At 54.4% G+C, this 14,802-nt stretch overlaps 1 protein-coding gene across 3 annotated transcripts in view; it reads right to left on the bottom strand.

The window, feature by feature from the left end:
- Positions 1–14,548, bottom strand: part of LTBP2 (latent transforming growth factor beta binding protein 2) — a 101,632-nt gene extending 87,084 nt beyond the window's left edge. The window contains exons 1-2 of one of the 3 annotated variants that reach the window (XM_060095825.1): positions 13,446–14,548; positions 6,303–6,373 (exon numbers count right to left, since the gene is read on the bottom strand). In XM_060095825.1, the coding sequence (XP_059951808.1) occupies positions 6,303–6,373; positions 13,446–13,924 (550 nt within the window). In that variant the 5' untranslated portion in view covers positions 13,925–14,548. The remainder of the gene's footprint in view (positions 1–6,302; positions 6,374–13,445) is intronic. The other 2 variants (XM_060095823.1, XM_060095826.1) reach the window with 2 other exon arrangements.
- Positions 14,549–14,802: the final 254 nt, after the last annotated feature.

Below are 14,802 nucleotides of genomic sequence, written 5' to 3'. Positions count from 1 at the left end.
GGGAGCAGCCACATAAAGAGACAGGAAAAGCAAACAGAGAGAGCAGCATGTGCAACAGCCTGGGGGCAGCACATTCCAGGAACCCAGGCTGGATCTGGTGAGTGAGGGGCTGACAGACGAGGCTGGACACACCGCCACAGGAAGGTTTCAATAGGGATATGTTAAGATCTAATTTACAGAGAAGGAACTGGAGAGTAAGGGGGACAGTGGGAGCAGTCAGCCAGCTGCAGCAGTCATCCAGGAGAGCGTGCTGGTGCCCGGGACTAGAGAAGCAGCCGGTGGGGGGGGTGGGGGTGGCGGGGGGATGGGAAGCAAACAGGCTCTCAAGAGATTTAGGAAGTAAAGCAAACAGGGCTCAGGGATGGACTGGATAGAAGCCTGAGCAAGAGGAGGTGTCCTGAATGGTCTGGCTTAAGCATTCACATAGATGGAGATGCCTCTGACAGGATGGGTAAGACCTGGGCAGGGATATTGGCTCAGAAGGAGGGAAACGATGCGCTCGCTTGGGACAAGTTGGGGTGGGGGTGGCTGGGAGGCATCAAGAGCAGATGTCGAGGAGGCGGCGGGACGAAAGGAGCCTGGAGGTTGGAGGAGAGGTCTGGCTGAAAAGGTATATAAATCTGAGTGTCATCAGCCCAGAGACGATGTTTACATCCATGGGAATGTATTAGATCATTCCAGGAGCATTGCAGTGAGAAAGAAAAGAAGAGGACCCATAATTCGGTCCTGGGAAACCCAGTGTTTAGTAGCTGGGTAGAGGAGAAGCAGCAGCCAGGGACACAGGAGGGGGCCAGGACAGAGAGTGATACAATGGCCACTCACAGGGTGAAGGGAGTTGAAGGGTTTAGCGTGGTCCCTGGCACAGAGTGAGCATTGCCACTCTTATTGTTGTGTGTTAATTGTCTGGCACAGTGTCTACTGGTACTCAATAATGCGGGGGAGGGGGGCGATTAATGCTATGCTTGCTTCATATGGCCCCCTCTTTGTGTGGGGGATTTAGAAGGTCTGGGGAAAGTCCTGAGGCAGCCCAACATCAAGATGGTAGGTAGAGGACTTCTGGTGGTGCAGTGGTTGAGAATCTGCCTGCCAATGCAGGGGACACGGGTTCGAGCCCTGGTCTGGGAAGATCCCAGATGCCGCAGAGCAACTAGGCCCATGAGCCACAACTACTGAGCCTGCACATCTGGAGCTTGTGCTCCACAACAAGAGAGGCCGCGACAGTGAGAGGCCCGCGCACCATGGTGAAGAGTGGCCCCCGCTCGCCGCAACTAGAGAAAGCCCACGCACAGAAATGAAGACCCAACACAGCCAAAAATAAATAAGTAAGTAAGTAAGTAAGTAAATAAGATTAAAAAAAAAAAAGAACTTGGTTTTTTTTTTTAAAAAAAAGATGTTAGGTAGAAAAGGAGAAGCCAACCAAGGAGGTGAGAAGAGGCAGCTGGGGATGGCAGAAGAAAACCTCCAGGTCACCTGTGAAGTCATTCACCCACTCAGTCCTTTAACAAACATGTATCAAATAGGCACTCTGCTGGTATCAACAGGATACAGCCCCTGGCTTCAGGACCCCCTGGATAAAAGCATCTCCTAAATACTCCTTTAAGCAAAAAGCCTTGGGGGCATACACCTGCTCACCAAGAAGATCTAAGCTACCTCTACATGGTCAGGGGAGAGATGGGCAGTGTCTCTTGCTAGGTCTGTACCCTTCATGTTAGTTGGGTCTCCACTGAAGTCATGTGATTATTCCCCTTAACACCTTCCACTTTCCTCTCCATCACTCCCACCAACTACTGAGTTTCATCGGATGGTTCATCCAGAGATGAGCCATATGTAGACTCAAGCCTCTGGCTCCTGGCAGCTCCTAACCAGTCAGTAAAGAACCTGCAAATCCCACCCCTGCCCTGACCCTTTTCCTCAACATGCGTTCAGCACTTACCATCATGAGGTCGATTTCTTTGCATACATCTCCTCTGTAGATTCTTATAACTACTACAGGTGCTATTCTGATCCTCATTTGACATATGGAGAAACTGAGGCTTAGAGCAGTCCAGCAACGTGCCTGAGATCACCATGCTAGTAAGTGATGGAGCAAGGGTTTGAACTCGGGAATTCTGGCTCCAAAGTTGAGTGGCTATAGTCTTGCCCTTTGGGATGGGGTCATTTACAGGGCTGGGATGGGTGGGCCAGGGGAACTCCCTCAGGGAAGCCCAGGAGAAGCCCAGATCAGGAGGGATGAGGGTCTTCACAGCACTGAGATGTGGCCCAGAAGGCATGTGGTTCTAATGGCTCCATGCACACACAGGCTTGGGACTAAAAGGCAAGCACAAATGCCTAGGCCATTCCAGGGTCTCCTGAGCACCATGGGGAGTTTTCCAAAAGGGCTGATGAATCCAGGGCAGCAGAAGGGGACTTCTCTGCACAGGCCTGGAAAAGGCCCTGTGTTATTCAGTACATTCTTGTTGAGCCTTTACCTTGTATCCAGTGAACACTTGCCACTGTGCTGCATGTTGTGGGCTGTTAGACACAGTCCCTGCTCTCAACATCAAGGCCAGACATGTACAGGACATACAGAATATGCCAGGCCTTGAACTAAACACTTGCCCTAAGTTATCTCATTTGTTCCTTAGAATTCTCTGAGGCAGGGACTAATATTAGTCATATTTCACAGGAAAAGAAACTGAGGCACAGAAAGCTTAAGCATCTTGCCCAGGGTCCTGTAGCTAAGTGATGGAGTAGGCATTTAAACCCAGGCAGGCAGCACAGCCTCCTGGATCTAGGTTAAAATAACAACTAAACTTACCATGTTCCAGGCTCTCTACACACACTTGCTCGTTTCCCAGGAGCACGGTGTTAAGCCCTATCCTCTGGAGCAGGCTACCTGGATTCACACCCAGGCTCTACTAATTGCCAGCTGCATGACTTGGACAAATAGTTAACCTCATCTGTAAATGGGGATAAAGATCAAATCTAGTTTACAGGGTTGTTGTGAGGATGAAAAATTAATAATAAAGTTCTGATGCACAGAACACACAGAACACACTGTAAGAGCTACAGTGTGTTATTATTATTAATTCTCAAAAACAGCTCTATAAAGATTGTTATACCCACTTAACAGGTGAGGCGCTATGGCTGGAAGAGGGCCAGGCACTTGTCTGAGGACACAGAGCTGGGATTCAAATCCATGACTCCTTGAATCTGGCACCAGAATCTAAAGCACATGCTCTTAACTTGGAGCCTTACTGCTGGGGTGGAGGGGAAGATGGTAATCCACCTAGCCCCCTCCTCAATAGCCTTCTCCCCAGAACAGCCCCAGCCCCCATGCATCTAAGCTGAGATAAAATGAGAAGCCAAAGATTTCTTCAAATCTTCTTCCCCAGTGTGAGCCTTCAGAAGTCTCCCAAAGGCTGTGTGTGCATTGGGTCGAGCCAGTCTGGGAAGACTGGACAGTCTTCCAAAAGCCCTAACTGTAAACAGGAACCCAGCACCCCACACCCTACATTGCTTCCCCTCAGCTGAGCGGGCTGGCAGGCCCTAGTCAGCTGCCTCCACAAATACATAAACACACAAATTGTGTGGCAGAGCTGACAAAGCCACAGAAGGAAAGGCAGATACCAAGACCAGAGGAGGAGATGGGGGCACAGCTCCAGACCCCTCCAGGGTGCAGAGAGCAGCTGGGCTTCTAGCAGTGGACACCTGCAGACACAGTGGGTCCCCAAGGTCCAGTGACTGGACAGGGATGAAGAAAGGGGCCTTCCAAGGAGATGGCTGGTATGTTACAGCAACCTAGGAGTCTGTGAGAGGGGGCAAGTGGGAGTCGGGGGTGGTCCAGGGGACAAAGGCCATCACTCGCTATGCAGGGGCAGTGGGTTGGGCCTACAGATATCTGGGAGAGACCAGGGGATGGATTGAGTCCCCACACTGTTCTGGGACTAGACTCTGCTCTTGGCAGTTGGGAGGATGTCACACACCCCTCCCTGTCACCACCCCCTGCAGCCAGGCCAGGAGAGGCACCCCACATATGGGAAACCACTAGGCCAGAGTCATGAGCATTCCCCGGCATTGGCAGCCTCTGCTCCAGCCAGAAGGGCAGCTGTGTGGAGGGGACAGGGAGATGCAAACCACAGGGGAAGCAGGAGAGTCAGCTGACAGGGCGAGGAACCAAGAGCCCCATATTTGACAGAGCTCCGGACCTAGCCATCCAGGGCCAACACACCCCACTGCCCACGTGGTTCTCATCAGGCTCATTAGCAGCAAAATAGCAACAAGAAAACAGCGCTGGGCCCAGCTAATTAGCACACAGACCTCCAGTGGGCAAGCCAAGTTCGTGTGGAAAAGGCTAACGCCCAGTGGCAATTCCTCCAGGAGCGCTGCCAGCCTGTGTGCTAGGGTCACAGGTATGACCAGGGGAGCAGCGGAGGGCCGGGGAGAGAAACAATGGGGCTGAGGCTCCCCGGGGTGGAGTGGATACTGACAGCAGGCTGGAGCAGCACCCCCTGATCAGGGCACGAGGGTGCACACACACGTCAATGCTGACAATCTGCAGACTCACCCAACCTCGAGTTTCCAGTGTTGAAACTCCAGATTGGCAGAGAATGACGCTGGAAAGTCATGAGAAAGTTAGGAAACTGAGAACCTTCAGGGCTGAAGGGCCAGAGCGAGGCCCATGCCCAGACCCCTCGGGCAGCTGTGGAGAAGCCCACCGCCCTGAAGCCACCCTCCCCAACTTCAACTCAAACCTCAGCAGCACTCTCTGCTAAGCTCAACAGAACGTATGGGCTCTCCTCTTCATCTCCAGCCCCAAATCCCACCCCAGGCCTCAGCTCCAGGACTCGGAGCACTACTCTCTCCTCGGGCACATTTCCTAACCAAACTGAGCCTCAGTTTCCTCGACTGTAAGTAGGATAGGTGATCAGTAAGTACTCATGTTATAGGATTGGGAGACAGCTGAGATGATGTATGTGAAGAGCTTAGCACAGTGTTGGGCATAGAGTAAATCCTCGGCTGTTAGCTAGTAGTAGTAGGAGTCGTTGTTATAGTAGTAATGGTGGTAGCAGTAGTAACGGTGGTAGTAGTGGTAGCAGCAGCAGCAGCTGTAGTAGTAATGATGGTAGTAGTACTAGTAGTAGTAATGGTAGTAGTAGTAATGGTGGTAGTGGTGGTAGTAGCAGCTGCAGCAGCTGTAGTAGTAGTGATGGTAGTAGTAGTAGTAGTGGTAGTGGTGATGGTAGAGGTGATGGTGGTAGTAGGAGGAGGAGGCAGAGGAGGAGTAAAAAAGGAAACAGTCGTCCACGGCCATCCCCAGGTCACAGATGCAGAAAGTGAGGTCCAGAAAGATGAGGTAAGATGTCCGGCAGCAGAGTGTGGAGACTAAGAAGAGGGACCCTAGAGTCAGGTTACCTGAGTTCAAATCCTGCCATTTCCAGGCCATGTGACCTTGAGCACGTGACTTGTCTGTGCCCCAGTTTCCTCACCTGCCAAAAGGTGAGTGGCTCTCCCGGCCCCACAGGACGTGTGAAGTGAGTCTTGCGCAGAGCGAGTGCTGCATAGCTACTGGCTCTCGCGTTGCTCTCACCTCCTCCGAGGGCACCATCAGTGGAGGCTAGGGCCCAGAGCCATGCTCTTCCTACCTCACTCCTGGGTCTCTACATAACTAAGATGACTACCCTCTTTTTTCTCATCTGGGCCAGGCTGCCAGGCTTTAGAGTGGTCCAAAGGAAGACTGCTACAGACACAGTATCAAAGCCTCATCTGACCGTCCTGGTAGGATGCCTGCCAGGGGCCAGAGCAGAGGTGGATTCCCCTAGCACGGCGCTGGGAGTGGTCCCCCCAGGAATGTGCGATGCAGAGGCTCTGGGGCCAGGTGTGTTCCGCAGACCGCAGGGGTATGTGAGCACCACAGGGCAAGTTGGGGAGGAGCCCCAACACAGTGGAGCAGCAGGTGGGGAATATAGGAAGCTTTACAAACAAGAGCGGGGATTTTATTTGAAAAGTCATCTTCAGTTGGAGCCTTTTTTTTTTTTCCCTCCAAGCCATGCAGCTTGTGGGATCTTAGTTCCCCAACCAGGGGTTGAACCCAGGCCCTTGGCAATGAAATCACCAGTCCTAACCACCAGGCCACCAGGGAATGCCCTGGAGGCATTTTTCAATCTCCTCTCTTCCACTGCCTCCCCTCTGGAGAGGGGCTACCTGCTCAGGAGGCAGATTGGGGAAGACACTTGTGCTCCCCGCACAGGTTCTGGAGTCCCCATGCCCCGCCCAGTTCAAGGAAGAGAGAGGGAGAGGGTGGATGCGGTGGAGGCACTCACGTTTGATACAGTGGTTGGTACTGTTTGCTGTTGTCCATCCTGGGCAGCACTGTCCCCCGCAGACATTCCTCCTGCGGGGTCACCAAAACAGGGTCAGCATAGGGTGCTCAGAGTGGGACTATTCACAGAGCCCTTGTGATGGTCCCACCCTCTATAGGCAGGGCCTGGGGGAACTCTGCCAGGCCGGGCACTGTCCCCCTTCTCTAGAGAGGCCGCATGGCCCATGGGAGGGCGCTTTGGGATCCTTCACATCTAAGATTGAATCCTGACTCTGCCATTCTCTGCATGAGCTTGGGAAGCCTCATTCTTTTCATCTGTACAATGGAGATAATAATACCTGCTTAATGTTGTGAGGATTAAATGAGATAGGATATATAGCCCCTGACACACTGGCACAGGGATCACGAAGATGATCAAAAAGCAAGTGCAGAGTGGCTCAGTCACTTTCCAAGACTAAACAATAAGTAAATGCCAGAGCCAGATTCAAACCTCAGTTGACCCAACTCTAAGTCACGCTCCAACTCCACATGGCCTCTCACCAAAAAATTATCACCATGGCCCTAGCCAACAAATGCTGATAATCCAAAGGAAGCTGGAAAACACACCCAAAACAGCCTTAAGTACATACATATGCATCACCTGCCAACACATGCACACTGGGAGGAGCCTTAGCCCTCTGGCAGGCTGGTCCATGGTCAGACAGAGCACTGGCTGGGACTGAAGGAGCCGGAGCTCCATAATTTCTCTTTAAGAGGAGCTGAGGGGGCTTCCCTGGTGGCGCAGTGGTTGAGAGTCTGCCTGCCGATGCAGGGGACACGGGTTTGTGCCCCGGTCTGGGAAGATCCCACATGCCGCGGAGCGGCTGGGCCCGTAAGCCATGGCTGCTGGGTCTGTGCATCCGGAGCCTGTGCTCCGCGGCGGGAGAGGCCACAACAGTGAGAGGCCCGCATACACAGCCAAAAAAAAAAAAAAAGAGGAGCTGAGGAAGTGGCAAGCTGGTAGGAAGATGGGGCTAGGGACTCGGGGTAAGCTGCTCTGCATGGTGAGCACACTTTTTATTTGGGCAGGCTGATGGAACTTACTTGGTGGGAGACAGTCCTTCCCCCCAGCTACTGCTTGGTGCTGGCACCGAGACAACTGCAGGAGACACTGACCAGCAGTTGCCACCAGGGCCACTCACCTAACTCACCCAAACTCTGCCCTTAGGTGTTGAGTGAGGCCCCTGCAGCACCAGTATCCCTCACCCACCCTGACTGTCAGTCTAAAGACCCAAATGCCCGGACAGAGGTGACTTCCCGAGAAGGGCTCCATTTGGAGAAGACCTCCGGGGCCCTGACTTCTCAGCTCGGGCTGGGCCCGGCTCTGCTTCACAGACCCCATCATTACCATCAGAAGTTGTCTACTGAGCCCTCGCTGAAACTCAGGGTGAGCGGGGCAGCAGAGGTACGGAGCCCAAGAGTGGGGTGAAGGACAGACCAGGGGGCCATTCCTGTGACCTTCGTGGCTGGCATGGTGAGCATCTGGTCCCACTTAGGAGTTTGTTTGACATTTGTGTGGCCCCCAAAGCTTCTGTGGTTTTTGAAACCTTATGAAACATTCAAAATAAATTCCTGCAGCTTGAAAAAGCTGAGGCCCATTCCTGGCCCTTTGGCCCAAAGCTGTGGGGAGCTGCCTCCCAGGGAGGCCCCAGAATGTCCTCCCAGCCAAGGGCTGTGCCATTTCAGCCATCTCGAAGCCCCTCTGGACCGCTGCCTTCATCGGCTTCCTGGTTCCCGAAGGCCGCTTCCCCAAGTCACTGGGTTCTGGGGAAGGGGCTGGTCCTCACAGCCAGGGCTTCTGAGTGTGTGCCCTGGTGGGAGGGGGGACTACCCACCCATTACCCCCTCTGGTGGTGACAAGGCCTCTTAAAGGCCTGAGAGGTCTTTGAGAAGGAAGCAGACAGCATGCCCTGGGAGTTTTCTAAAAACTAGGGTCTGTGGGAGTCCAGAGAGCACGGACTGAGGGGGCTACCAGGCTGAGAGGTCATGGTGTGGAGCCCAGCTCAAGGAGGCCCCCTGAGCCTGCTGGTACCCTAGATGCCTTCAGAATGGCTACGGAGCTGACTGTAGGAAGGCAGCAACTTGGCATGCCCTGCCTGACCACGGTAGAGCCCTCAAGGCCGTCAGGGCCACAGTGAGAAATGGTCAGAATCAAAGCTGCCAAGCAGGGGGGCAGGGCTTGGTGAAGCGGGCACTCGAGAGGGATACAGGAGCCCAGCCAGAGTCTTGGGTACAGGCTCAGGGAGGTGCCCGATGGGAGATGACCATTCCGTGGGCTCTGGCTAGCTGGAGAGAGCAAATGAGCCTGACTAGCTGGGGCCAATGACTCAGTGGCTCTGAGTCTCTGGAAGATACGACTCAGAGATTATGTAAGCCCAGCCTTTCAGGCCACACCACTCAGCAAACATTAGCCCAGTATCCAGCATCATTGCCCAACCCATCTGGCTAACAGCCTAGGACAGCTGCTGTTCCACCTGGAACCAATCTGGTCATACTGGTCCTTTGTTATAGACGCCTCAAGGCTCTCCACTGGCCTCTACAAAGCCAACCGGACCCCTCCTGCCTGTGGAGTCTAACTGCCCCCCTTCCCCCCTTATCTCCATGACCACCTACCACCAAAACTATGATCCTCCAAATATCCGAAGTTTGTTGTCCCCCAGCTGCACTGTATGTGGGCACATTTTGATGCCTTTGCTTAAGCTGCTCTCTCTGTCTAGACTGCCTTCCCTCTCTTCTTTGCCGACTGAGATCCGTGGCACGCTCCAAGACTTCCAGATCAAATGTCACCTCCTTTGTGTAAAACCTCCCCCGACACCTACCCAGCCTTCCCCATTCTCCAGCCACCACACCATTTAGCACTGATTACCTCAGGCTGTTGGTGTATGTCTCTGTCATGAGTACCTTGAGGATCCTTTCTTATTCCTCTTTGTGCCCCTAGAGTCTACATAGTGCCTGACATGTGGTGTACTTTTAATACTTCTTTGTTTCACTTAATCCAATATTTCCCAACACACTTCTGGTAGGAAAGGGAGTGTGACGTTTCCATAATCACAACATGCAGCAATGCTGAATCACACAGCGAGAAAGTGATTCCCTTTTTAGTGATCGTTCTAGTCTGATTAGACCAGTGGGAAAAAAATCTCTGCCAGAGGTTGGGTCTTCATGCCAGGTTCTCTCTCCAGACCTTGCCAATTGCCCTTTCCAATAGGGAGAACTACAGGGCTGAACTTCCTATGATAATGGTATTTGACTAGACTTTGAGAACATTTTGTTTTCATTTCAGTTTTCCTACAGTTTTCTCTTTATGACAAGTGGTACTATTTTCAGCTTATGATAGTGATACAAAGTGTCCTTGAAAAATGGATTTATTTATGTAGAAAAATGCCAAGCACTATTTGTAATACCCAAATATGTAACTCATCTAAGTGTCCAAAAACAGAAGGATGGATAAATAAACCGTGGTATATTCAGACAATGACATAATGACCAACAATTAAAATGAATAAACTTGGGCTGATTATATTAATGTAGTTAAATTTCAAACATCTAATGAGGATTGGAGAAAGCAAATTGTAGAGGGATAATGCAGCATAGTACCACATATCTAAGTTTAAAATATGCAAAACAATATTGTGTATGTTATGGATGCAGGCATCTGTAGTAATGGTATAAAAACATAGATTGGAACTGTGGGTAAATTCAAGGTAGTGGTTAACTCTGGGGAGAGAGGGAGACAAATTTATAGAGGATATTTCGACTAAAAAAATCAGAAGCAAAATAGGCCCAAATATTAAGGTTTGAAAAAGCTGGATTGTTAGTTGTATTATTTCCAATACTTTTTGTAGGTTTGTATAAAACTTCATAATATAAAATACTTAAAAATAAATAAAACACAAAATCCTGTTAACAGTTTATAAATTTAAGAAAATAATAGAACAAGGAGGAAAAGATAGAGGAAAATATTATTAAGGTAGTATGCTGTGAGGCTAAGCTTAAGAAACACTGAATGCTGGGAAACAATGGCTTAAAAAGTCCCCTGTGGGGCCTCCCTGGTGGCGCAGTGGTTAAGAGTCCGCCTGCCGATGCAGGGGATACGGGTTCGTGCCCCGGTCTGGGAGGATCCCATATGCCGCGGAGCGGCTGGGCCCGTGAGCCATGGCCGCTGGGCCTGCGCGTCCGGAGCCTGCGCTTCGCAACGGGAGAGGCCACAACAGTGAGAGGCCCGCATACCGCAAAAAGAAAAAAAAAAAAAAAAAAAAGTCCCCTGTGGACTGTGAATTTCAATACTGCAAGAATTGTTTCTGCTCTGGTTACACTGTGTCCCAGACACCTAGCACTGTGCCTGGCGCACGCTTAAAATCTTCACTGTGTGCAATAAAACCCCACTACATTGCAAGTTCCACGGAGACAGAGGCTGTCTTGGCCACTGCTGTATCCCCATGGTCCAGCAAAGTGCCGGGCATATAGGAGACCTTCCAAACGTTTGTTGAATGAAGAATCCCCAGTAGTGGTGATGCAATTCCAAGCTTTACCAGCAGGTGGCACTTAGTCCTTGGCCCTGAGCAATTCACAAGGCAACTGCCAGAGAGGCCAGCCTGGCCAGAAGCCATGAGCTAGAATGGACTTGGGGAGAGGAAGCCAATGGACAAGATTGCCACTCAGCCCCTCCCCAGATGACTTGGAGTGGCTAGCTGGAGTGCCAGAGGAACCCACCCTTTATCAAAGCTGCAGAAAATAATCTGGGGGAGGAGCCACCCCAGCATGTGATGTGATGTGTGCACCTGTATATGGCAAGTGATTGTGGGTGGCACCCAGCCCAGGTCCTTACACACCTGTGTACATCTACCAGCCTTATCATGGTGACAATCTGCTTTGCTCATCACCACCTCATTTCACAACTGCGAATAGTGCACCCTCCCACCTGCACTCCACTATCCCATCTCCCCCCAACTCCCACCCGAATGCTGACAGTATAAGCTCCTCCATGATCTGGCTCAACCTATGCCTCCAGCCTCAGCCCTGTGGCTCCCCTACACCAGGGTGCAGTCCTGCCCCTAGGCCAGTGCCAACAGTGAAAAGCCCTTGTCTTTGGGCAGTGCTACACCTCGGGACCCCACTCCTGCCACTTCCCCTCTGCTTCCCCACATGCCGCCCATCGAACCCCAGGGGCTCCTGTTCACAGGGCCTCCTTCTCCTCCAGGCTCGTCAGCCACAACCGTCCATTCCTTTATGCTTAACGTGAAGCTTCTGGTACTAGAAAGCATGTTCACCAGTGCCTATCTGTTCATTTCTCCAATTCGATTTGAAGTAACTGAGTTGCCCTCCTGACAGGAACAATGCCTTTGTCTCGGGGCCCCATCCCCTATCGCAGGCCCTGCACACTTGCTCTTAAGAAGTGTGTATTCACTTGCACAGGCCATTACCACCTGCTGACTGATCCTCTGTGCAAGTGACTTGGCAGTGCTTGGGTCTACTCTGTCTGCCTTAAGCTGGGCCTTCCAAGGGCAGCGGGGAATTCATTCACTCACTCAACAGATACTTAACAAGCAGCAACTATATACGAGCACAGTTCTAGGCACTGGTGACACAGCAATGCACAAAACAAAGCCTCTCTTTTTACACCCCCCCCCCTTTTTTTTTTTTTTTTTTTTGCATTACGTGGGCTTCTCACTGCTGTGGCCTCTCCCGTTGCGGAGCACAGGCTCTGGACGCACAGGCCCAGCAGCCATGGCTCACGGGTCTAGCCGCTCCGCGGCATGTGGGATCTTCCCCGACCGGGGCACGAACCCGTGTCCGCTGCATCGGCAGGCGGACTCTCAACCACTGCGCCACCGGGGAAGCCCACAAAGCCTCTCTTTTCATAGAGCTTACATTAGCGTGGGCTGGGACACCAGACCATAAACGCAGAAACAGAAACATAATATGTCCAATGGGAATAAGTGCTATGAAGAAACGTAGAGCAGGGTGAAGGAAGAGAGAGGGTGGGGCAGGAGTAGTCAGGAAGGTCTCTCTAAGCAGAGAAATACAGGAGAAGAGTTCTGCAGCCTAGGAAAATAGTGAGTGGAGAGGCAGTAAGAACATCCTCGGGAGTAGAACAGGGGTTGCAGTGTCCTTCATGCTATGAGCCAGGGGACTGAACCCAACTGACAAATAGGGCCCAAGCCGAGAAGGGCTGCCAGGTTCCTTCCCAGCCTCCCCAGTGGTGTCCCCACGCAGCCCCACACTGCCTGGGCCTCCAGTGCCCTCCATTCTGCAGACACCTGTCATACTCAGGCAAGACTGAGCTTCCCGCAGCCATGAGGATCTTCAGTGGGGCCGGGGGTTACTGGGGAACCTCTCCCACGCTGCAAGGGAGACCCCGGCAAGCAGCTGGTAGTCTCAGGGTAGGGGGGAGACTTAGCCCTGCAAAGTGCGTGAGTCGCGCTGACACGTAGCTGCACAGGGGCACGCACAGACCCACTCCCCCACGGACCCACAGTGCTACAGCCACATCGCGAGCGGGCTTCCTGCCCAAAGTGCCCCCGACGCCACGCCCACTTCCACGGCCAGCCATCCGCGGGCCCAGGCCGACCTCTGCCGCAACGCACAGACTCGTCCCCCCGCGCAGGCTTCGCTGCCAGCCTCCTTCCTGGAGGTGCATCTGCCCTCGCGCTCTGGAGCCCCCGACGTCCTCCACCTACCCGCGCTCTAAGCCCGCTCAGCTTCCCCTGGGCCTCAAGCGCGTGGAACGCCCACCCCGCTGCCCTCTTCCCGATCCCTTTCAGATCCCCGCACCGCTACGGGCGTCAGCAGGCACCGGTTGGAGGCGGGAGGGAGGAGGGCGGGCGAATGCCCTGGCGCCTTGGGAAAGGATTAACGTCGGGTCTGGGCGAGCTGGTACGAAAGGGTGTGGATGGTGTCTCTCTTTCCTCTCAACTCTTTGAGAGTGGGTCAGATGGAGCCCAGCTCCGGGACCTCGGTCTGTTCCTCCGCATTACTGAGGACACGGGGACGGAAGGCAGAGCCCGGCGCCCTCTCCTCTAGCCTGCACATCCCTCCACGAACGAGCGTACGGGAGACCGGCCCTCGCTCCCCCAGCCCCCATGATTCCCTCTCCAGTGCTCACCCCGTTAGCCGCCCTCGAGCAGCCCGCGGCCGCTGCGCGGTCCCGAGGCGCGGGAGAGCCGGGGGGGCCCGGGCCCCGGGTGCGGACTGCTGCTGGCGCAGGGGCCGGCTTCTCCAGGTCTGCGCAGGTGGCTGGACTCGCCGCGGCTGCTGCGCGCGGGGCGGCCTCCTGGCCTCCGCCTCGGCGGGCCTGCTGGGGCTCCCCCAGCCAGGTTGGGTCCGCTCCGCGGGCGGCAAACCCGGAACGGGCACGTTCTGCTCCCGGAACAGACTGTACACCTTGGCTGTAGCCGCTGCGGGGTAGCTGCCCCCGGGGCGCCGCAGCCGACTCGCGTCCCTTCCAGCCGGCTCGTATCTGCCCAACAGGTCCCTCTGAGCATGACCCATGCCCACGAAGAGAGCCAGGGTGAGAGGCAAGAAGCTCCTCCATGGGTTCCGAAGGACGCGCCCGGGGCAGCGGGTGATGGTTGGGGGCCTCATGGCGCCGGGGCGCCCGGAAAGCGCCGCGCGCGGGTAACTGCCCCGGGGCTCTCAGTCTGTGCGCCCGGCCGCCCTCTGGCTGCGCTCCGGTCCCCTCCCGGTGGCCCGCCTCTCCCCGTCTAGGGGGCCCCGAATCAGACTGCGGGCCAGGCTCTCCGTGGAGCGAGGGCCAGGCTGCGGGAGCGGCCCGGGGCTGCGCGCAATGAGCCCGGCGGCCGCGCTCCGTCTCTAGCTTGGTGGGCACCGCTGTCGCACCGCCGCGCCTTCTCCCCGTCACTGTAGCCTTCTGAATGGGAACCGTAGGGTTTTATTTTTGGAAACCTCCCCCTGATTTTTCGTCTCTTTTATCCACACCGTGCCCCCTCCTCGGAGGGACAGCTCAACCCCCTCATTACGGGAGAGGGAGAGAGGAATTCCAGCAACACCCACTTTGGCACTGGGAAGCGAGCGGGCGGCGAGGGGTGTTAACCCGTGAGGAGCTGGGGGCGACGCAGGGCCGGCCCGAGGGCTAGTAGGCGAGATGACGCCTGCCGGGACAGGGGCACCCAAGCCACCTTTCTCTTGTCCTGGGCAAGCTGAACTGCTGACCTGTCCAGAGTTTATCTCCCGCCCCTAACCTCAGGGACAAACTCCCTGTTCGATGACCAAGGCTGCAGCCTCGAAGGTCTGAAGGAGGTCAGGAGAGGTACGAAGAACGGCATGACAGAGACAGGACCGAAAGGCCGGGCCCCGGACCCTTCGCTTCCCGCCCGAGCCACTGGGGGCGTCGGCCGGGGGTGCGGCTAGAGCTGGGGCAGCACGGGGCAGCTCGCCTGCCTCCGCCGCCGTGGGACGCGGGAGCGCTGGAAGGTCCCCTGGGGGCGCGCGCCCTCTAGTGG

Source organism: Mesoplodon densirostris, chromosome 4 (assembly GCF_025265405.1).
Source record: "Mesoplodon densirostris isolate mMesDen1 chromosome 4, mMesDen1 primary haplotype, whole genome shotgun sequence".
Classification (NCBI taxonomy): domain Eukaryota; kingdom Metazoa; phylum Chordata; class Mammalia; order Artiodactyla; family Ziphiidae; genus Mesoplodon; species Mesoplodon densirostris.
The sequence above is the reverse complement of the archived record's forward strand: the minus strand, read 5'-3'. Positions and strand labels throughout refer to the sequence as shown.